This window comes from Pogoniulus pusillus, chromosome 21 (genome assembly GCF_015220805.1).
Source record: "Pogoniulus pusillus isolate bPogPus1 chromosome 21, bPogPus1.pri, whole genome shotgun sequence".
NCBI lineage: Eukaryota > Metazoa > Chordata > Aves > Piciformes > Lybiidae > Pogoniulus > Pogoniulus pusillus.
Window position 1 is genome coordinate 10,662,088 of NC_087284.1, and position 24,278 is coordinate 10,686,365.

A 24,278-nucleotide genomic window follows, 5' to 3' on the forward strand; every position below is an offset into this window, starting at 1 on the left:
TAAATGGAAGTGTATTAGGTATGCATACTACAGAAAGCAATAATGCCCAAGGGGGTTTTGCAGTCTCCTTCTCTGGAGATATTCAAGACCTGCCTGGATAAGTTCCTGTGTGATCTGCTCTGACAAGAGGGTTGGACTAGATGATCTCTCTAGGTCCCTTCCAGCCCCTAATATTCTGTGATAAATCAGTAGAATGCAACCATCTTGGTACTTGAAATACAGTTCTAAAAATTAACTTGGAGAAAGCCTGTGACCTTTGTGACCTAGTGCAATATTCTTCACAAGGTTCTTTCCTTAGCACAGTTTACATCATTTCTCCAAATAAAAGTAGTTCACAAAAAGCAAAGATTAATTTTCAATACTCTCCCTTCATACAGATGTAGGAAGAAAAAGGCGGCTGCAAAAGTGACAGATAGTTATGATGCAGGAAATGCAGCTCAGATTTCAATCTGTTGTGTGAAAGAAAGTTTCAAAATATGCCCATACAGGAGTCAACATTGCAGAAGTAAATAAAGAGTTTATGATGTCTGCTAAGCCAGGTTTAGAACTTTCTCTCCACAGTCTCATTCCCACCAAAGTGTTCAAAATAGAGACACTTCTCTGGCCACCAGGATTATGGCAATCAACTGGCTTCTGTACCTCTATTTTTTTAACAATGCAAGAAAATTCCATCTTATAGTTACTCCATTTGGTGCTCAAACCTGACTTGCTGTAGGTCTCTTCTTTGGATTCCAGTTCAGTGTATCACTCATAAGCTGTATTGCTTCACTGCTTGCATTTGGGATGAGAGTTTTCAGGCTGATAGGGACACACTGCGGGAAACGGAAGTTCATGGCTGAAGCAAGGTGGTAACCTTCTGGCCAGTCACTCTGTTTCAAAAGAAAGAAAAATAAATACCAAAAAAGAACAGGAATTATATTTGAGCTATTACATGAAGTAGCTTTTCCATTACAATTATTTCAACACAAGTGAATGCAGCATCATAGAATTGTTTTGTTTGGAAAAAACCTCCCAGATCATCAAGTTTAACTATCAACCTAATACCACCATGGGCCTTTAGACCGTGCTCCTTTCTCTACATACTGGTAGAGTGGTTAGTGTTTGTTACAAAGAAAAATGCAGAATATAGCTCCTATACCCTCTTTCACAAATGTGTTAAGGGATTAGTTATCCCCAGATGTTTCTGCAGTTGATAATTCCCAACTACAGCACTCTACGCTACTAAAGAAACGATTTTATAACTACATCCTGGTTTTTACTACTGTAGTAATTTGAGGCTTATTGAAAAAAATCCAGTAAGAGAACTCAGGACTTTTCTCAAAGTTCATTGCAGAAGGTAAATAAATTATAGCATTGGTTGTAAAAAGAAAAACATAAAGTCTATATCATTCATTGGCTTGCTAAGAGGGATATGGCAATGTATAAACAACTTCACACTCTTGGGCTCTGTCACTGTTCCTTTACCTCCTCTACACCATGTACTAACCTTTTGCTGATAATAGTGTCTGGGGGGAGAGAAGAAGGTGGCACTGGCCCTTTCTGGGCTTTCTTTGTCCAGGAGGAAGGATTAGATTTCTGTATTATTTCTAAATAGCATATAATTGTAAATACATGTAAATATACTTTTTATATATGCTTATAGATTCAGCTTGCTGTAAAATAGAGCTTTATCTTACTTCCAAACCTTCTGACCTAGTCTGGTAAATTTTACTTGGGGTTAATTTCTCTCAAATCAACCACAACTAAGAAATTCCAAATTTCTGACATACTCCTTCCTAGTCTGCTATGTACCAACTGAAGTAGTAAAATGTATTCCATTGAAAGGCCTTGAATACAACCCTAACATTTCATCAGATGCAGAAACCCTCCAGAGTCCTGCCCAAGCTATCTTCATTTTGAACACAAATCAGTAAAGGTTACTCTCTGCATAAGGCTTTCAGAACAGGCATGCATTCAGCATGCAGTTTTGTTTATATAAATATGCTGATGAAAAATGTTATGAGGAACAACATCAGAAATCTCCCTAATGACAATGTATGATATTAGCACTTCTCCACAAAGCTTGTTATGCTGACACAGGAGTAAATTGGATTGATTTGATAGAATTTGGCCTTAAGATACTGTATTAGCCATTATTCATCTTTTTATGCCTAACAGTTTCATAGATTGGCTTGGGCTGGAAGGGACATTAAAGATCATCTAGTTCAAACCTCCCTGCAATGGGCAGGGATACCTCCCACTAGACCAAGTTGCTCAAAGTCCCATTAAAACTGGCTTTGAACACTTCCAGGCTTGGAGCCTTTACAACTTCTCTAGGCCACCTGTTCCAGTGCCTCATAAACCTCATGAAGAAGAACTTAAAGTTCAATTTAAGTCTAGTTGCTTCCAGCCTGAAGCCCTTGCTCCATATTCTATCACTGCATACCTTTGTAAAAGTTCCTCCCCAGCTATCCTGCAGGCCCCCTTCAGGTACTGCACTCTTAACAGAGTCTATGGTAATCAAAGTACTCAACTATAATTACGAACCACATCTGGTTAAAATAATTTCAAGTGACTTCCTATTCCAGCTCAGAAAAAATTGTTCATTTAAATCAAGAGATAGACTTTCCTCTCCTCTGCCCATCTCCCTCCATTACTGGAGCTGGAGACATTCTGTCTGCCTGAGCTAGTGATAAAGGAGTGATTTATGAAGTAGTAAGGGCTGAACTGGTGAAGTACCTGGGTAGAGTGAAATTAGTACAAGTTCAAAAATGAAACATATTAACAAGTAAACAAGTTGGAACAATTTAAAGCACCACTGTCAACCTTCAGCTAACGAAATCACAAGTTCCTCTGAAGTGCAGCTGTCGGAACTGGGGTTGTTTAGCTTGGAGAAAAGGAGGTTTGACGAAGGCCTTCTCACAACAACTTGAAAGGAGGCTGGAGCAAGGTGGGAGTCAGTCTCTTACCCTTCCAGGTAGCAAGCAACAGAATGATAGGAAACGGCCTCAGGTTGCACCAGAAGTGTTTTTGATTGGTTATTAAGAAAAACTTCTTTGCTGACTGAGCAGGTAAGCCCTGGAACAGCCTGCCCAGGGAAATGGTGGAATTGACATCCCTGCAAGTGTTGAAAAAACTTGCAGATGTGGTGCTGGTGGACTTGATGACAGAGGCCTTTTCCAACTTCTGTAATTCCATGATTCTATAAAATGCATTTCATTAATCTTTCCTTTTGAAATTGTCATTAGGGTTTTTTATTGAAATGGCAGACTAGAGGTCCACCATCACTGCCAGGACTTCAATGGGGCAATGAATTGCTGTATTTCATGAACAAAACCATTTTATTTAAATAATAAAGCACAGTAGTACCCCATCTCTATTTAAAGCTCACCCTAACTCAAAGAGGTCATTAGTAAGGTACTGTGGACCTAAACAAAGGAAGACAAATTGAAATGAAGACAGCTTCTGGGCATATTTCCTGTAATTTCTTATTGCAGGATAATGGAATAAATTCAACTTTTGCTTGAAAAGAAAAATCACTTTGTAAAATTATCTCCAAAAATGGACTATAAAAATAACTGCTCATATTTTTCACAATGCAGAAAAGTACTTCACTTGTAACAAGTGAATCTCTTGTGATCATTTCTACCATAATATTTAAGTATTCTTACACAGGGATCTCCCCCCAAAGAATGCCTCAGGCATTGTTATGAGGAGATAACATTCCCAAACTAATTACAGCTTTTTGGTCCTGGAAGGCTGACTGTGTCTCTAGCCCTTAGGGTCTGTGGAAGAGGACAGTTTTCCCTTGAAATACTCAGCTGGTGATTTGCTCCTTGCTTTCCCAAGCCATCAGGGAACATGAGTGTGGTCACGATTTGCTTCTGTTTAACTACTTACAAAGGTAGTAAGCAGTCAAGTAAGTACAAGGGTAGGTGCAGCAGTCAGCTCAGTGCTGCTTTGCCACTACATGCAATGAAAAAAATCTCTCTCATTACCCAGCACTTCCACAAATTATTTACACTATACACTGAAAACATTCCAGAAGCTGGCATGTTGCTCTCTGTCACAGATATTCTTAACATACATTGAAACGTTCATCTTCCTGGACCTGTGAACTGCTTGAGAAACTTGACATCTGTGTTTCAAAACTGAAGTCTTCAAATACCACTCATGCTACACTATTTCTGATGCACAGCTGTCCCAGCGACCACTGTTTCACACACTGCAATCTGCACACAGTCTCCATTTTTATTTCCACAGTGTATCATCTGTAACCTTCTCGCTCTGACCTTTCACACTCTGCTCTATCACAAGTTCACACCTGTTTCTCACTATGTTTTCTTGGATGTTTTCCCACCATTTCAAGCTCTGCACTTTCTGTACTAAGCTTATCCTATTCCTGGTTTAAGTTTGCTGTTCCTCAATTGTCTGTCAGTAGCAGCTCCTTTACTGGACAAAAATTATGCTATATTTTATATCAGTAGTATAAAAATGATTACATTTTTCTCCCACCCTTTGGTTTTCCAAATCTAGAGACTGCATTCAGTTATTTCACCAAGTTCTGCTTGCACACGAAGTACTGATATACATTTGCTATCTCTTACCATATTCCACCCCTCAACTTTTTACTATATGGTCTTTTTTCAATTTATTCAAAATTCCAAAGGTCAGCTTATTCTCTTTGTATGTTCATATATCCATTTGCTAAAGCAACTTTTAAACTGAAGCAAATGTAGCTGCATAATTTAACATGCACTATCCAAACCTTCCTTGTAATTTTAAAGAGTATGTAGCCCATACAGAAATTAACTGAAAAGAATTATTTCCTCTAAGACACTGCACATTTTTCTTCCATTACTTTTTACTGCTAATAATATTTATGAGCAATTAGTGTTCGAAGTCAAATGCTTCCTCTGTTCTAAAAATAAGAAAAGTGTAATTTGTCTTATTTATGAGATCTTCTACAAGCTCCAAATTCCAGGTGCCAGCCCAGAAAAATTACTAGCAAGTAGGCTGTGGCAAAAGGAAATTCTAAGTGGCTTCTGCTTTTCTTTCTAATATATGTAGCTTTAAGTTACTAAATCAAACAATTTCATCTGGCTTTCAGAGGAGAGCATGGCTATACATCATGGTATGACAGACAACAGATGCTAATATACAACAAAATACTAGATGTCATACCTGAATGGAAGCTTAAAAGACAGTTGTGAAAACCTTACTATAACAATAATTTATATGTATGTTCTGAGAGACACCACAGAATCCCAGCATGGTAGAAGTTGAAAGGGACGTCTGGAGATCTTCTAGTCCACACTCTCTGCTAAAGCAGGGTCACTCAAAGAACACTGCACAGGATCATGTTCAGGTAGGTTTGGAATCTCTACAGAAAAAGACTCTGCAATTTCTCTGGGCAGCCTGTTCCAGTGCTCTGTCACTCTTAGAGCAAAGAAGTTTCTCTTTGGGTTCAAGTGGAACTTCCTGTGTTCCCAGTTTGTGTTTGCTGTCCCTTGCCCTATCAGTGGGCACCAGGGAAAAGAAACTGGCCCCTTCTTCAACCATGCACTTTAGATATTGATAAACATTGCTAAGATGCCCCTGACTTTTCTTCTGCAGGCTAAACACCATCAAGTCTCTCAGCTATTTCTAGTTAGATAAATGCTCCAGTCCCCTCATCTTGTAGTCCTCTGCAGGACTCTCTCCAGCCTCTCAAACTGGGGAGCTCAGAACTGGATGTATTACTCCAGATAGAGCCTCACTGGGGCAGAGACAGACAATGACCTGCTGGCCACACTATTCTTAATGCACCTCAGGATACCATTTGCATTTCTGGCCATGAGGGCACATTGATGGCTCATGGTTAATGCCACCCAGCAGCACTCCCAGGTCCTTCTCTGCAGAACTGCTAACCTGCACTGGTGTGTGGGTTTATTCCTCCTCAGGCGCAGGGTCCTACACTTGTCCTTGCTGAACTTCACGACATTCAATTGCAGTCAACTCCTCTGCCTGTATCACTGACAAAGATGCTATGATCATATTCAACATTTTATAATAATTTCAGTTATCTTTTTTGGTTTGTTTTAAATACATTTGTGTGAGCTTTTCTAAATCTTACCTTCTTTGGAGTCCCTAATACTTGGCAAATTTTGAAGATCTCATCTACTTCACTTGTGCCTGGGAAAAGTGGTCTCAGGGTGTATAATTCAGCCATTATGCTGCCAATGGCCCACATATCAATAGGTGAGCTATAAATAGATGATCTCAGCAACACTTCAGGAGCACGGTACCTATGAAAATTGGAATTAAAAACAGATTAATTAAAATGGAAACATAATTAGTTAAGATAACATATTAACTTCTGGATATACTTACCACCTGGTAGATACATAGTCTGTATAAGGTGGCTGAGACCTTAGTTCTCTTGCCAACCCAAAATCTGCTATTTTCACAAGCTCTGGTCCAATACAGAGAAGGTTTTCAGGCTTCATATCTCTATGAAAAAATCCTGTGGCAGAGCAAAAAGAAAAGAATGGCAAATTGTGTTGTCACTTCTCAAACCTCTGATAGAGTCATCCAAAGGATGTTTTGGAAGAGCATAGCTTTTTGTTTTAACTCAACATAAAAAATTAGTAACTCTCCCCCAAACAAGCACACATACATTTTCCCTCCAGTGATTATTACACCAAGTGTTCTTAACAACATGTAAGCTGTTATTAACACACTAAGGAAAATGTATCAGCTATTGGAGCAATATCAAATAAACTACTTTCAGAGTGCGTTGTCAGTTCTGGATAATGGAAAACTGAGCATCTGGCACAGTGACTCAATTTATAGTTCCTTAAATGATTTTTAAGCTAGCTTATTTATCATCATGACAATAATTTGCAGACACAGAGATAAAAAAAGACAGCAAAATTCTGTTCAAGAATGCTAATATGTGTAATGCAAGCACATAAAGTCTGTTGAATGCTTGCTGTTGGTTTGAGCACTTATATACTTGGACAGCTGTTAAGTCACTCAGCAGGTCAATTCTGCTGTTTAACTGATACAAAAAATGTTATTGTAAACCAATTTGATTGAAATTCATTTGCTGCAATAAAGGATTTGAGTTGTGCATGCAGAAAGACAACCACTATAGGAAATATCAGCTGAAATTATTACAAGAAAACTTACATGTTTAAATTTATAATTTCCAAACAGCTATAATCAAAACAAACTACTAATCTGTAATGTAAAAATGGCAGATTTCCTTAAATACTAATTTTCTCACTGATGTCATGTAGGAATGCTAATAAGCAGAGAAGAGTACATAGTCTTGATCAGAAAGACATGAACTGGCAGTTCCTAGGTATTTGATAACACTAACCAGAACTAATTATTTATCTGGATTCATCAACAGGTCTTGCCAGGGTATGTGAAACCCTGAGGTCACTGGGAATATTGCCTCTCATTTCACTTTCAGCTAATATCTTATTGTCTTTGGAAAGCTTTAAGGATACCAATACAATGTGAAGGATAAATACAAAACAACAATTGAGCAAGAGAGTAAATTACAACTTGTTTAAAATGCTTAGAGTTTAATACCAGTATTTCAGAAAACAATTTGCAGACAGATATTAAGCATTAAAAGTTTGAAAAACACTGTGAAGCTTCTTCTTATTGTTGAGAGCCTCTTATTTAAACTGTGATTGTGCTACCTAGAAAAGTCCCATCTCTTAAAGTATTTGGATCCAGGGTATATTTAATAAGGAGACTATTTAAATTGCTTAGGGAAGAAGTAATTTTAGTATCTTTCTTAGATGTAAGGCATCATATTACTTATAGTATCTCAAGATGGGAAAAACTGTTATCTGTGAAGTATAATTTCTTCTTATATAGATCCAAGTGTATAGTATAGCAGCACAGAAGTTTCTTTAATTTGCTTATTCACCGGATAACTAAGGTGGAAGAAAGAACTAAAGAGTGTATGAACAATATTCAAGACTTTCAAAAAGAAACAGGAAAAAAGAAAAGTGTAACTTCAGGTATGGCTGTTGTGGAAGGCCAACAGGCTTAAAATGTGTCCTGGCATATCCAGACTTGTCCTGCTTTGCAGTGGTAAACAAGGGGCATGCATTTGTTTATGCATGGCCTGTGTTATGTTCTAATATGGGTAAAAGCAAGCCCTAGCTCACCTAATATGGTCAAGTTGACAAACTGCCATTCTGGTTAGGTAAGCTCTATGGCCAAAGAGCCATTAGTCTCAGGCTGAATAGATAGAAGAGATGAGCAGGTAAACAAAATGGGCTCTACCATTATATTCCTATTCTGCTGTTGTGCTCTGCCATGCTTTCACCTTGCCTTGCTCTGCAACATTGTGCCTGTCTGCACATTGTCTTGGAAGGAGTCAAGACCAGCTTAAAGACTCTGCTAAACTGTCAGCTTCTGAGAAAAGAGCTTGGGAAAACTCCAGACCCTCTAATGGCTTTGAAACCACCACCAGCAACCTCTTCACATGCTTTTGGTACTGTCTGATATCATAATGTAGCCCTGGAAATCTGGAGAGACTACTTTCAGTAGGTACTCTAAAAACCCTCATTGTAATTGAAAGTTCTGATTTTGTAAGTAAATTCTACTGTGACTTCTGCCTTAGCAGAAACAAACCCCTAAGGTCTCCCTAGAGGGCAAGCAGCATATTGGCTGCAAGATTCTCTTTCCAACTGTTTAAATCTTTTATATTTCTGCTAGTTTTCTTTAATTGTTCTAGATTACCTGTTCTCCCTCTGTATAAATATCCCAACTGTGCATTCAAATGCTGTCAATAAGTTCTTCTGGTGAGATTTAATACTAATAAACAATTTTCATAGTTGATATCACCTGGATATCAAAATGATAATAAATTTATAAGTATTTTATAAGAATTACATAAATCCATAATAATGGTTTAAAAATGCACTACATTTGAAATGGGCAAGAATAATTTTTACTAGGGCCTTTGGTAGAGATTTTTTCATGTTATTACCATGCATTATCTTATTTTCTAACAAAGAATAACACAAAGTCCAGCATGAAACCTACCATGTTTATGGATAAAAGCTAGCCCTTGTAGTATCTGATACATCATGTTTCTGATGACTGACTCAGGGAACAATTTGTTCCTGTAAAGAAAGAGATAAAACAACTTCATATAATTAAAGAAAAATCAGTTTATCTTCAGAACATATCTTCGCAAACAGATGAAAAACAGACCTATCAGTTCCTGCACACCAAGTAAGCCAGATGCAAAAACATCTCGTTTCAAACCTCACCTGTTGCCAGGCCTAAATTTCACTAAGAGCTGCAGAGTGACTTCCCTGCAGTGAGGTTAATGATCCTGCCTCTCTGGAGAAGCTAGTATCAGATATAAGATGCAAGACCATGTCTGAAGGAAACACACATTCAAGGCAAAACAATTCAACTACAATACAGATTGGAATAAGGCCTGTCTTTTCAGCAAAGTCCACCTTGCAAGTCTTGCTAGGTACCATTTGTCCAAGATTGTAACATCACACAATTAGTCCATATATAGGTCTTCCTTATGAGCCTTCACGCATGTACATGCAGATGATCATCTCCACCTTAGGTCAAAAGCTGAACAAAGAGTGCTTATTCAGTCCTGTGTATGTTAAAGTGAAGGCTGAAGGAAAAACAAGTAGTACTTGTAATTTCTCTCACAACTCCACACACCAAAGACATGCAGAGTATCATGTCAACACCTGAACAAGCTGTTCTTTCCAGGAGAATTACATCATGCAATATTGTAATGTGGAGTAATGCAGAGTTCTACCCTTAGATAAGCAGGTGCAGCAACTCCTGTTCACATCAGTGGGGCTGCAACAAGAGTCAAACCCAGAAATTCTAATGTGTTCTTCAAGCTAACCTAAAAATCAAATAAAACATAATGGGACAGTTTGTTCTATGAAAAAGACATACCTGTCCTTCATTAACTGATAGAGATTTTCCTTCATGTATTCAAACACAAAGTAAAGGTGATCATTTTCTCTTATGACCTCCTTCAACTTGATTACATTAGCATGATTCAGCTTCTTCAGAGACTGTAACAGAGCAAAATATGGCTTCAGGTAACTCCACAATGACCTGGATACCTATCCAGACCTATATTTTTAAAGTCTAAAATGTTTCTTGCACTGAATTTACAGAATTTATCTCCATCTGACAGCCTGCATGTCTCTTGTCACCTGTTTTAAAGAACAATAAACCAGCATTTTAAAATAATTTTAAAACAAAAGCAGCAAGAATATTAATAGTAAAGCTTCTGTTTCTAGGAATTGTATCATAGCTGGGGCAGAGATTAACACAAACCCCTAGCTCTGCACAAGGAAAGATAGTTCTGAACCTGTAACAGCTCTTGCTCACAGAACTGAATAAGAAAATGCAGTGTTTTTGTTATTAAGCTTTCATGAACAAATATTCTCTTACAGCTGTTCTGTTTTCTGTTCTTTCTCTCTGATTATGGGCAATCTTCAGTAAATTAAACCTAAATGGAGATATTCAACTCCTTTGTTAGGGAGTTTTGTATGTATAGAAAAATCTGATGCCCAAAGTACAAGATGACTTGAAATTTAAGCCTAGAACTTCAAGTGTTTGTCTATCCTTTGCCAAGCCAAAACTCCATTGCTCTACAAATGCCTCGAATACAAGACAAAGACTGGGCATACAGAAAGAAATTTGCCAGTAAAATTAAAACCCAGGATGACAAAATGCAGAAACACATACACAAAATCAATCTCTTTATCTTCTCTCAAGAATAAGAATCTTGGCTATAAGATGCAGACGCTGCTTGAGAGTAGTGAGATGTTCCACATAGCAGCAGGAGCCCAAGGAGTGCCAGCAAGCCCATGGTTACGTGGAATCTGCCACCCCTCATTTAGAGAGTTCAGACTTTGGCCTTATGCTTGGACATTGTGAATCATCCTCTTCAAGCAAATCTGACCAGACACTCAAGTTTTAAATGTGGTGTGTTCACTGCTTTACCTTGACTTCTCTCAAATTCATACATTCATCCCACGAGTAGAACTTTCTTTTCATTCTGGAATACAAACCCAAGATAAAATATTTTCAGTGCACAGCACAGAGCACAGAATGCTTTTAGAACAACAATAACAGAAAAAAACCTCCAAGGATTTTCTAAAAACATCAGGGACACCAGGAGGAAGTTCTTCACACTGAGGGTAGTGAAATACTGGCACTGGTTGCCCAGAGAGGTGTAGGTGCCCCATCCTTGGAAATGTTAAAGGCTGAACTTGATGAGGCCTCAAGTAACCTTATCTAGTTCAAGATGTCCCTGCTCACTGAAGAGGACTTGGACAAGACGACCTTATGAAGTCCCTTCCAAACCAATGTGTACTATGACACAAAATCACTATTGGTAGTCTTATGAGCAGCTGAGGGAACTCCTGCTTGACCATAAAGCTATGTGAGGCTTGATTGGGAATACTACATCCAGTTCTGGTCTCTCCAGTTCAAGAACAAGGAACTACTGAGAGGAGTACATTGGAGAGCCAACTAAGATGATTAGGGGACAAAAATCTAGGAAAGGCTGAGAGAGCTACATCTGTTTAGCCTGGAGAAGAGGACATTTAAGGGCAGGGATCTTATTAATTCTAAAGGGCAAGTGCCAGGAATATGGAACCAGACTCTCTTCAGTGGTATCCAATGATAGGACAAGGGGTAACATACAAAAACTACAATGCAGGAGGTTCCACCTAAACATAAGGAAAAAATTCTTTGCTGTGAGGGTGACAGAGCACCAGACCTGGCCTCCCAGAGAGGCTGTGGAGTCTCTCTCTTTGGAGGTATTCAAAACCTGCCTGGACATGTTCCTCTGTGACTCACTCTAGAAGATCCTGCTCTATCAGTGGGGTTGGGCTAAATCCATTTCAGAGGTCCCTTCTGACCTCTACCATTCTCTCATTCTGTGAACTGGGGTTGTTTAGTTTGGAGAAAGAGGCCTGGAGGAGACATCCTCACTCTTTACAACTACCTGAAAGGAGGGGGTAAGTGTTCTCCCAAGTTACAAGTGGTAGGATGAGAAGAAATGGTCTGAAGTTGCGCCAGGAGAGGTTTAAGTTGTATATTAGGAAAGATTTTTTTCCCCAAAAGAGCTGTTAATCCCTGGCACAGTCTGCCTAGGGAAGCAGGGGATTCACTGCCTCTGTAAGCATTCAGAAAACATGCAGATGTGGTGCTGAGGGACACGGTTCAGGCACTGGTTCCACTTGATGATCCTGCAGGTCTTTTCCAGCCTCATTGATTCCTTTTTTTCCCTATGCTACATGGATGGCAGATAACAATAAAGTTAGAAGTGAAAACTTTTAAGCTTACCTTTATTGAATTTAGAGTTACATACCTTTTGATAGCCACGAGTTCTCCTGACTCATTGCTCTTCCCCATCAGGACGCTGCCATAGGTACCATCACCTAGTTGTTTGATGATTGTGTAACGATTCATTTTTCCCAAGACCCAGGCAGCCAAAAAATGATGCAATTCTAAATGTCTTCTGTTGTATTAATGGATTCAATGCTCTTTGTCTTGGAGAAGTCTTCCAGACTGTTTTACACTGGTGAAAGTGCTCTCATAATGGAGAAAGACATTCATTAGCCTTCTCTGCATGACTGCTACTTTGAGATCCAGGTACAAAGTTCTGGAGACTGAAGAGCACAGTCATCTTCATACGGGCTCTTGAAAATGAAAGGCAAAACAGTGAAGTATGTAACTTTTTGGTACTTTAGGAAAGAGACACTCTACTATTTGTATCTAATAAAACCAACCCCCAGATCTGTGTGGTTCTTTAAACAGAACACTTCAATATGTGTGTATGGTCTTTATTGCAGCCTTTCAGTACTTAAAGAGGTGTCCACAGGAAAGATGGGGGACAAACTTTTTAGCAGAGCCTGTTGTGACAAGACAAGGGGTGATGGTTTTAAACTAGAACAGGGGAGATTTATGCTACATATAAAGAAGCAATTTTTTACACTGAGGGTGGTGAAACACTGGCACAGGTTGCCCAGAGAGCTTGGTGGATGCCCCATTCCTGGAAACATTTCAAGTCAAATTTGACAGGGCTCTGAACAATGTCCCTGCTCACTGCTGGGGGGGTTGGACTAGATAATTTTTAGAAGGTCTCTTCCAACTTGAACCATTCTGTGAGGCTGTAACTGGTGCCCTTAAATCTTCAAACACAGAAGGTGCTTAGTCTAGGATGAGGTTTAAAGTAGGTACTGAAGAGGCAAGGTTATCATCTTAATTCCCTAGAAACAAAAGCATGGATAAGGTTGGTGTACTCTGGACACCACAGAGCTCATTATGCCTAATGTGCAGGCACCAGAAGGTTCCTAACCTGCAACCAAGGCAAGGCTGAAGTTTGGGAAAATGGGCAGAAAGGCTCAGAAGTTGCACAGGGTACTACAGGAAATATGTCAGCCTTAATGCAAATCCTTATCCAAACCCGAATTTGAACCTGAGCTTTCATTAAACACATCACTACCTATCACCTACACTTCAGATGAAAGCCAGTTCCCACGGGTCCTGTCCACAAATGTTAATTGTAACCTGCCTGCCAGACACAATCCTAAAACCTGAGGTTATAGCACTTATGTTTGAAAACTCACAAGAGTCATCCATGTAGGCCCAAGAACATCTAACCACCCATCACTGTAATCCAAATGCTTGAACACAAACAAATCATTGATGGCTCACTAAAATTCCAGCATTATCTCTGCCTTTTGCCTCTGCTGTCTGGAAATGACAAATAAAGCTCCAATCAGCTAGCATTCAGTCAGCCTACCTCTGCAGGAGATGCAGAATTCAGGATGCAATTTTGTAGTCATTATGCCAGAATTAGCTACAGGGTGTCAAAAATCATTAAGGAACTCAAATTCAGTGGGTAAGAAGTCTCAGCCTGACATTCACTGACTTGTCAAAATTCAACATTAAAATTAGAACTAGGACTATGGGCACAGTCTGGAATACAGGAGATTCCACCTGAACCTGAAGAAATGCTTCTTTCCTATGAGGCACTTGAACACAATGCCTAGAGAGGCTGTAGAGTCTTCTTTGGAGAGATTCCAAACCTGCCAGGTGCAATCCCATGCAACCTCATCTAGGTTAACCTGTTTTAGCAGGTGTGCTGGACTAGATAATCTCCAGAGGTCCCTCCCCATCACCACCACTCTGTGATTCTCTATCTGCTGGTCACATTGTACTTAATGCAGCCCCAGGATACCATTTGGCCACAATCATACATTCCTAACTCATGGTGAACATGTTTTCCAGCACTCCTAGGTGCCTCTCCACAAGGGGGCTTTCCAACAGGTCAACCCCTGAACTACACTGGTGCATGGGGTTATTGCTGCTCAGGTGAAGGACCCTACACTTGTCATACACAGCCTGATGGTCTGTCAGCCACTTCTCAGTTTTGTGACATCAGTCCACTTGCTGAGGGTACACGGTCCCTTCTTCCAGGTCATTGATGAAGATGAACAAGACTGGACCCAGTACTGAACCCTGGGGAACCCCCCTTCAGCAGTCAAGTAGAAGTGTCCAAACTGCTCTATGGAAATGCATGTAACCAAGTGTGAAAACTATGTACCCCAACAACAATCTCTATGTACCATCGTACACACCGCATTCCTTCACCACTACGGCAGCACATGCCAGGCAGGCCAGTCCACTAATGACTCTCATGAAAGAGCTGTCTTGGTCACTTAGAGCTAATAAAAAGAAGGCAAATAAGGGAACTCTTATAGTGAGACAACACCAACTGAAAATGAACCAAGAGCAGTGAAAAAGGAAAAAAAAAAAAAAAAGACCATAAGTATCACATGTGATTCCACCACTGGTCTGGGCAGCCTGTTCCAGAGCTTCACAATCCCTCCAGAGAAGGTATTTTTCCTAGTAGCAAATCTAAACCTCCCTTGGCACACTTTGAGGCCATTTCCTCTTGTCCCATTACTTGTTAACTGAGAGAAGAGACTGGCCCCCGCCTCGCTACAAACCCGTTTCAGGTAGTTGTAAAGAGTGAGGAGGTTTCCCCCAACTCTTCTTTTCTCCAGGCTGAACAACCCCAGTTCCCTCAGCCACTCCTCCTAAGACTCGTGCTAGAGACCCCTCACCAGCTTTGTTGCCCTTCTTTAGACATGCTTCAGCACTTCAATGTCCTTGTAGTGAGGGCCCCAAAATGGAACAGTGTTTGGGGCATGACCTCACCACTACTGAGGACAGGAGGACAATTCCTGATACAAGACTGGGTGCTCTTGATCTTCTTGGCCACCTGGGGACTCACTTGCTCATATCCAGTCAGCTGCTGGCCTACATTCCCAGATCCTTTTCCATCATCAGGCAGTTTCCAGCCACTGTTTCCTTTGTTGACCCTCAGACCATTGGCCTCAGCCCATAAAGCCCTTTCATACAAACCTGGGGACAAGTCAGGGCTCAGCCTAGCTTTGCTGGTTAATGCAAGCCTCTGAAGTGACCTTTCCCATCCTAAAGCTTGTATGTTGTTATTTCCTCAGCAACATGAAACTCTAAAATGTTAAAACTGTCCTAACAGTCTGAAAAGAGAAGTCCTACTGTAAACAACAGCTTGTTTTATACTCTTTGTGACATACTGCCCATAATCTCATCACACAGGATTAAGGAAGGATTAAAGCAGGGGACAATTAGAGGGCAAACTCTAACAGTTCAAAATAATCCAGCAATTTGTGTCAATTTAGAGAATCTGAACAAGAGATACATAATTGAAGCAAATTTTCACTATTACTGTGTCACTGGAGTTTTAAGCACTACCAAGTAGGTTAGATGCCTGAATTACATTACAAAATGTAACAAATTATGGCAAACTGCCTGTGTTTCTGCTGTACAAGTATCAGGCATTACCAAATGCTCTGTATTTGCACACTGAACAGGCTGCTCTCAAATTAAAACACAAACTTGGATGCATGACCCAATAAAGACCTCCCACACCGAGTGGCAAAACACTTAAAACCTAATTTCACCACTAACCTCTTTGCAGTAAACTGCTGAAAGCACCCAAGCTGTTCACAGAGCACAGATCAATCCTGGGAGCAGTGCAATTGCTCACACAAGACCCTTCTTTGGGGTGACTGTGTAGTACTACAGCCATCAGTAATGAAGTCTCATAGCAGGTGGATCCAATTCTTGAGATTATAAATCAATTAATTAAACACCAGCAGTTATTTTAAAGAATGACTGCAGGCAAAAAGTTAAAAATAGAACTGTTTTGATTTGGAATGACTTTCAAGATCATCAAGTCCAAGCATTATCTACCTCTACCAAGTCTGACACTAAACCACATCCCTCAGCACCTCATTTGTGAACCTTTTAAATGCTTCACAGGGTGGTGGGTCAACCTCCTCCCTGGGCAGCCCAGTCTAGTGTTTCAAAACCTTTTTCAGAACTCTCTTCTAATATCCAATCCAAACCTCCCCTGGTTCAACGTGAGGCCATTTCATCTTATCCTATCTCTTGTTACTAGGAAAAAGAGATCAAATCCCACCTCACTACAACCTTCCAAGGACCTGTAGAGAGAAAAATGGTCTCCCCTCAGGCTCTTTTTCTCCATGCTAAGCAACTGCAGTTCCTTCAGCTGTTCCTCAGAAGACCTGTCTCCAGATCTTTCACCAACTTCACTGCCCTTCTCTGGACCTGCTCCAGCACCTCAGCATCTGAACCCAGTAACTCACTGGTACTGGGTACAGTGGGCAACCACTCTTCTGGTCCTGCTTGTCACGCTATTCCTGATACAGGTCAAGTTGCTGTTGATCTTCTTGGCCAATATTGGCAACGAACAACCATACTTTCAAATGAACTGCCTTAAATATTGTTTAAATGTCTCTCGAAAAGTGTAAGATGTTGTTTCACTCACTTGTGTCAGGCATTCAGGATGCGGCATAAAGAAGTAACTTCAATTTGACGTAAATATTGCCCCTTGGTTTATTTCAAACAAAACAGTCCACACCCACTCCTTCAGCATGTTTCAGCAGTGACCTGCCTGGATGCCAGCCAGGTTACTCCTTACCACTGCCATGAAACTTCTTCCTGCTGTGCAATGCACAATGGGATGCAGTAATGGTTGCAAGTGAGATCTGCTGCATAACTTTCACATCTCCAGCCCTGGATAACATCCAGAGGGAGTACAGACTATATTAATCTTTCAATATCTCCACACCACTCTAAGGTTAAATAAATGTCTTTCTCCACACAGATTTTAGCTTCATATGATGACATTCATTCATAACCCAAGAGTGTGACCTCCCTTAATACACTCCCGGGATGGAAAAGGGGACATGAGTCTCCTCTTACTTATTGAGGCCACAGAACTCGAAGCTGCCCAGCCTGGAAGTCTCACCCTGGTTATCGTCAATTGTAATTCATCTTCTCTCGTTAATTTTTCAGGCTAACAGGGCTTCCCCTCGAGTCCAGAGCTCCTCATGGGAAGCCCACCAGTGACCAGGCCTGGGGGCAACTATAATACCCGCTCAGAGGACTGCCTCCGCGCCGCTCCCGCTCCAGCCTAAACCAGTAGCTCCTCCACGCCGGTGGCATCCTGGAGCCGGCCCCAGGAGACACGGACACCCGCCACCCCGCAACGCGGCCGCCCACTCACTACGGCACTGCGGATGGGGAGGAACACCATCTGCTCCCTCGTCCTCCTGCTGCCGCCGCCGCCGCCGCCGAGCCGCTCTGCCGCGTCGCCGGGGCGACGGCGCCGGGCAAGGGGAGGGGCAGCAGGAGGAGCCTTCGCTTGGCCGCGCCCCTTTCATACGGTCGCGATGCCTGCCCGGCGCGGGGCGGGCACGCCAGGCGCGCGGCTCTGCGCGCAGCGGCCCTTCGCGCGCACGGTGGGGCCGTGCGCACAGGGGTGCGCGTGCGCAGGGGCTGTGTGCACAGGGCGCGGGCGCGGGGGTTTGGCGGCGCAGGGGGTGCGTGCAGGTGTGCGGGGGGGCCGTGCGCACAAGGGTGCGCGTGCGCAGGGGCTGTGTGCAGAAGGCGAGGCCGGGTGTGCGCGAGGGTGGGGCACATTCTGTCACAGAATGGTTTGCCTTGGGCTGCGCTGCCCGGGGAGGTGCTGCCGTCACGGTCCCTGGAGGCGTTTAAAAGGAGGCGGGATAAGGTACTTAGTGCCATGCTTTAATGTAGTTAATTAGAAGGATTAGACGATAGGTTGGACCTGATGATATCAGAGGTCTTTTCCAAGCTGGTTAATTATGTGATTCCGTGAGCGTACCCAGGGGTGTGCGCGGTAGGATGTGAGCAGGGGTGCAGGGTGCGTGTGCACGGCGAGGTGTGGGGATACGCAGTGGCCACCGACCCTTCCAGGTGGGTTTTGAGCTCGGAGCAGCAGATGGCAGGTACTTAGCAGTGTGGGAAACGGCGAGAAGCCAGATGTGTGAGAACACCAGTAAAGCAGGGCCGGGTCTGTGCGTGGGCTGCAGGAGCAGTGTCACATGTGTCCTGAAGATGGCATCACAGCACAAGAGTTCGTCGGGAGAGAGTCGTTTTTGTCATTCACGGTGATTGTGTGTTAAATAAAGCCACCAGCCAGGCCACCCTGTACAGAAAACACCTCTGGAATCATTCTGGTTGAAAAAAACTTTCAGGACAGAGTCCAGATATCATTTAACTTTGGTACTAAACCATGTTTCACAGAGTCACATCTCAGGCTTTTAAACACCACCAAGGGTGGTGATGTCAGCCACCTCCCTAGGGAGCCCGGTCAGTGTTTGAGAACCTTTCCAGTGAAAAGTATTCCTCTGATGTTCAGTTTAACTGGTGCGACTTGAGGCTGTTTTCGCTCATTGCTTGGGAGGAGGGACCAACCCTTACCTTTTAGCTAACTGGAGAGACAACATCTCCCTTGAACCTCCTTTTCTTTGGACTAAACAACCCTGCTTCCCTGAGCTACTCCTCGGGTGGCCTCTTCTCCAGAACCTTTGCCAGATTCACTGCCCTTCTCTGGACCCTCTCCAGGACCTCCACGTCTTTTTTGTAATAAAGGCCCTAAAACCAAACCTGACATTAAAGGTGTTGCCTCACTAATGCGGAGTACAGTGGGACTGTAGCTTCTCTGAGCCTGCATTATTCCTGATACTGGCCAGGATGTTGTTGGCTGCTTTGGCCATCTGGGCACACTGCTGGGTCATCATCAGCTGCCTGTTGACCACCACCTCGGGTCTTTTTTCCACACTCAACTTTCCATCTACTCTTCCCCAAGCTTGTAGCATTGCGTGGAGTTGTTGTGACTGTATCAAATGTATGTGAGATCAATAGCTATAATGAAGTCTGAAGGTGGTTTTTTTTTGTTTGTTTGTTTAGTTTAACTTGTTATAAGATTTTATTAATAACCTTGATGCAGGGGGGGACGACTTTAAATGCTTTATATATTGTATGTATATTTCTATTATAAAAGTTACTAGGAAGTTCTTTCTTGGCCCTTTCTTATTTTCATTTCTCCACTCTGCTAAAAAAAAGGCCATATGCAGTGTGTGAGAGGAAATTTTTGACAGCAAAGGCTCATTTTAAGCTTTAAGGCTCAGCATTAATTTTCAGTGGTTTTGAGAGTGAAGGACAAAAACAGAACTCTCCAACACAGTGACTACTGGTGCTACTGAGTAGGGAAAGGCAGAAAATTGTTTATTGTTTAGATGTTTAGGTTGGATGTTTAGATTCACTTCTTTGTCTCCAAGCTGGCAGCTGAGGCTTGCAGAGAAGAAGGAGAAGCTGTGGTGATTATACCTTTTATTTTTACTGGTGTGGTAACTTTCCAATGGTTTAAGCCCTATTGACAGATTAATTGCTTCTGCCTCAAGTCAACTGTGTGGAACTTGAGGCTATGGGAAGCAGTTTTCTGGAATCTAAAGGATTCACACATAGTTTGCTGACATGGAACTGCAGGAAAACAATGTTATATTTTCTGAAACAAAATATGCCCGTTTCCTTCATTAAAATAAAAACATCAGTGGTACCTCTCAGATCAAATTAAGTTCAAAAGTGAGACTTGGACATGAAAAGAGAGAAGGCACCATTGCACACACACAGGCAGAATTCCAGCAGAGATTCAGCAGGAGTTAATCATACATAGCAGAGCATTTAATCATACATTCACCTGTAAGTAGGTGTTTAAACATTGTCACATAGGTACATTATATGTATGGAAGTGTCTCTCCATTGTAAATGGTGCAGTGGTAGCCTTGTGACACTGTGATGTCCCATTTGCATCTGTTCCTATCCCTCTCTTCAGCTCAAACTTATTCCCTGCCTGCTCTCTGTCCCAGCAATAGGCTTCCTCCTTGTGTGGAGCTGCCACCAAATTTCCACACTTAGCCTTCTGGTTGCTCTCCTTTTAAGGGCTCTGGGTCTAGTTGAGTCTGCCCAGGATCTTTCAGGGCTTCTTTCAAGCTTCCTGGGATCTCGCTGGCCTGTAAGACTCATTTGTGAAACTCCAGTCCCTTCCCCAGAGAGATGAGAATGCGGAAGGGAGGGAAGCTATAGCTGCTTTAATGCTTTTATCTAGGAAGTTCTTACAACAATGTTGGGTTCTTCTTTGTAGATGATCTTTAAGGTCCCTTCCAACCTTAAACCTATCATTATTCTATGTTTTCTAGTCTAATTACAGTCACTTTTAAGATCTGACACAAGCAAGGGGTCCGATGTTCAAATAATTTCAGTATTATTTTTGTGCATGTGCAACATAGAATTATAGAATTGGTTTAGTTGGAAGAGAATTTAATCAACAAGTCAAATCGTTAACCCATCACTGCCAGGTCACTACTAACCAGTGTCTCCCAGAACTGTATCTACACCACTCTTAAATCCCTCCACCCCTGCCTTGGGAAGCCTATTCCAGTGCTTGACAAGTCCATCAGAGATGGCATTTTTCCTAATGTTCAACCTCAGCTTGGCCTGGTGCAACTTGAATCTGCTTCTTTTATTGCCTGTTACTTGAGAGAAGACCACCTTCTTTCAGGTAGCTGTAGAGAGCAGGAAGGTCTCCCAACATTTAAGTATGAATTGTGTTACTGAAACTTAGTGTCTGTCAGTTGTTGGCAGATTGTTGAGCCAAAGTGCAGCATGGTTGCAGGACAAGCACTGCAACATAGTCACTTAACACTTAATTTTGTCATAAAGACAGGAGGGGGTACTGTGCTGTGAACCAAGAAATCAAAGGAAAGGCAATGGTTTGGAACAGAGACCCAGGAGCTGCAGCAGCTCTTTATAAGCCTTGCAAAAGGATCTGCAAGAACATCCTCAAGCACCTGCTTCTCTACTCGTTTTACACAATAACAGGAGCAGAGCCACTGCTAATTTTCTGTTGAAAGAATCTTCTTTGGTTCTTGAAGGTGTTGATGCTTTGCTCGAATGCCACTCTAAGTACCTGAAACTGCCTTCTCCGTCACAACACCATTGCAAGCACTGTTACAGCTGGTAGGGGTTGGTGAAGTTTCATTTGTTTTCTGTTTGAATGAATCTGAAATAAATGAAGGACATTCTGCTTGTTACCCAGACATGGGCACCACCATACACTGATGTCATCACTTCTCAGGCAGAAAGCTTTGAACAAAGAGAGTGATTTCCCATTGGAATGGGCTGCCCAGGGAGGTGGTGGAGTCGCTGGAGGTGTTCAAGAAAAGACTAGGTGAGGCACTTAGTGCCGTGGTCTAGCTGATTGGATAGGGCTGGGTGCTAGGTTGGACTGAATGATCTTGGAGGTCTTTTCCAACCTGGTTGATTCTATTCTATTCTATTCTATGCTATTCAAACCTAGGCTGACTTTGTTTTGGATGTTGTGAGGAAATATTCCAACATTAAATGTCTCCATTTCCCCTGTTTTATCTACATTTGACTGCTACTGGTAAGGGTGGGAATGACATGAACTTCCCTAAATGCATGTCTAAAACTGCACTGGGCATCCTGCTAAATGGTACCTGTCAAGAAACATGATCTACTTTTGTGAATAAGAGTAGCTCAGTTGTATTAGGATAGCTTCACCCCAAAATACACAAAAAGAAACCCTAGAAACCCAGGGAAAAAATCTTGGAAAGCTCCTAGGAAGAAACAACTCACAGTCTCAAAACCAACATTATGCTCTGTTGCTGTCATGGAGGCAGGGAATTAATGTGGCCAAGTCAGGAATGATAAAAACAGAAGTATTTTATTTTCCTGAAAACTATGCCCCCAAGCTATACACAGAACTAGTTTAGGTTTATTTACAGATTCTAATTCAATTGGGAAAAAAAATTCACAGGATGCTATGGGCAAATTTAGAGATTTAGGAAGTCAGGAAATGGAAAAGGCTAAGCTACAAACACAGCTTTACCCCAGTATCATTCAGGCTGAGCAGAGAATTAAGGGAACAGCAGACTGTACGCATGGAGGTGAGACAGGAAATAGGCAGTGGTCCCTTGCTGGATTTCTCTGTGGCTCGGCTGCCTTCTGACACTGCAAGCAATATCCAGTAGTCTGAATCCACGCAGCAGAGGTCCAAGGCGGCTGGAAAAACTGCTAAAGTCAGAAATGTCTCAAGCATTTCTTCCACGAGTGGGATGATTGTGGAATGAAGCTGCCTCAGCAGTGGCAGGGTAGAGCCAAACTGTTAGCATGTTCCCAGCTCAGAATAGCAGCCAGGAAGTTGGCTGCAGTATTGTTCAAGAGTAGCTAGGTTTGGGTGCTGCTAGCAGCTCTCTCAAAAGGACCCCAGGACTTGCCAAGCTTGCAAATTTGCACAGAATGGTGCAAAGTCTCTTCCAACCTGGTTGATTCTATGATTCTATGATATGAAAAGTGGGGGAAAACCATCCAAAAGCAGGGACAGTGCAAAAGCAGGACCTGTGTTAAATGTAGGAGCTGTCCAAAAGCAGGGATGGTCCAAAACAGGAACTGTCATGGCAGGAGCTCTGTCACAGCAGGAATGTGTCCTGTTGGGAGCTCTGTCAAGGCAGGAATGTGGCGGCTTTTTTTCTTGCTCTATTTATGCTTTTCTAGACAAAGTGTCCATTTGCCATTTTATACTGGGCACAAAAACCCAGCCAACCACCAGCCCCATTCCCAGCACAGGCTTCCACATGGGTTAGTACACATGTGGAGAAAGGTACCCTTTGCTGTTCCCCTCTTCAAACCTTCAGGGGGAGGGGGAAAGCAGTTTTCATGCCTTCTTCTTCTTCCCGTGCAAACCCATGGGGTGGCTGGGGGTGAAGGAATGAGTTTGGAGTGCTGCAGAACAGTTGCATTATTTATGTCTGTAGAGCAGCTCTGGTTTCTACCCATAGAGCTTGGAGGAACCTTTACCTTTGCTTTTAAATATAACTGTACCCCCAAACAAGGATATTAACTCCTTCAGGCTCAGCAAGCCTAATGCAGGCAAGTTTCTGTCAGCCTTGATTGTAGCATTTAGCATGTTTGAAAAGCCCAGAGGTAACCTGCTTTTGAAAGACAAGCCATGGCCAAGCAAATTCCTAGGGGAAATGGTTTCAAGCTGAGGGAGACTGGATTTAGACTGGATCTTAGGAGGAAGTTCTTCAGTATGAGGGTGGTAAGGCTCTAGAATAGCTGTCCAGAGAATTTGTGGACACCTGCTCCCTGGAGGCATTTAAGGCCAGATTGGATGAGGCCTTGAACAACCAAGTCTAACTGAGCAGCATCCCATCAGGGGAGTTAGAGTAGATGATCTTTGAGGTCCCTTCCAACCTAAGCCATTCTATGCTTCTATTCAGCCTCACGGGAGGTCTTTGGCAAGACTGAGTGGACACACATGCCCATGGAGCAGGACAGTATGACAGGCTCTGTCCTCCCAGCAGAAAAAGATGGGATCACAAAATGATGCCCACTTGCAGTTGCACCCATCTGTCATATGTGGTTGCCTTCAGTGGCCTCTTGTCTCCAGGGGGCTTTCTTTCAACAATGAGGCTTTTAAACTTGGCTGTTAAGACATTGCTGGTTTGGTACCTAGGGCAGTTTCTGCATGGGAACAGATGGTACTTTACCATAGTAGGGCCCTTGTTGTCCATATAAAGTGGGAGACACAGGTGGTCAAGCTCTGAAAGTGCCTTCCTCCCCCTGCCCCCTCCTTCCTCTGTGACTCTGCCATGGCAATTGGAATTTGTTAGATGAAGATGTCTGCTGCAGTACAGGATGTGGGCTGGCGAGGGGCTCCTCTTATGTGCTTGAGGCAGGACCAGAAACCACGTTTGAAGGGGATGATTAATGGAAGAGAAGCTACTTATTCAGGGACCAAAGGCAGCATG

General features: G+C 42.3%; 1 protein-coding gene across 5 annotated transcripts in view; it reads right to left on the reverse strand.

Moving 5' to 3' along the window:
• MAK (male germ cell associated kinase) overlaps positions 1 to 17,787 on the reverse strand; it is a 32,124-nt gene extending 14,337 nt beyond the window's left edge. For 4 of the 5 annotated variants that reach the window (XM_064160891.1, XM_064160890.1, XM_064160889.1 and 1 more), the window contains exons 1-8: positions 17,645 to 17,787; positions 12,368 to 12,698; positions 10,993 to 11,047; positions 9,931 to 10,052; positions 9,037 to 9,116; positions 6,352 to 6,484; positions 6,095 to 6,266; positions 702 to 869 (exon numbers count right to left, since the gene is read on the reverse strand). In XM_064160891.1, the coding sequence (XP_064016961.1) occupies positions 702 to 869; positions 6,095 to 6,266; positions 6,352 to 6,484; positions 9,037 to 9,116; positions 9,931 to 10,052; positions 10,993 to 11,047; positions 12,368 to 12,468 (831 nt within the window). In that variant the 5' untranslated portion in view covers positions 12,469 to 12,698; positions 17,645 to 17,787. Of the gene's footprint in view, positions 1 to 701; positions 870 to 6,094; positions 6,267 to 6,351; positions 6,485 to 9,036; positions 9,117 to 9,930; positions 10,053 to 10,992; positions 11,048 to 12,367; positions 12,810 to 17,644 lie in introns of those variants that run through there. The other variant, XM_064160888.1, reaches the window with a different exon arrangement.
• Between the last annotated feature and the right edge of the window lie 6,491 nt (positions 17,788 to 24,278).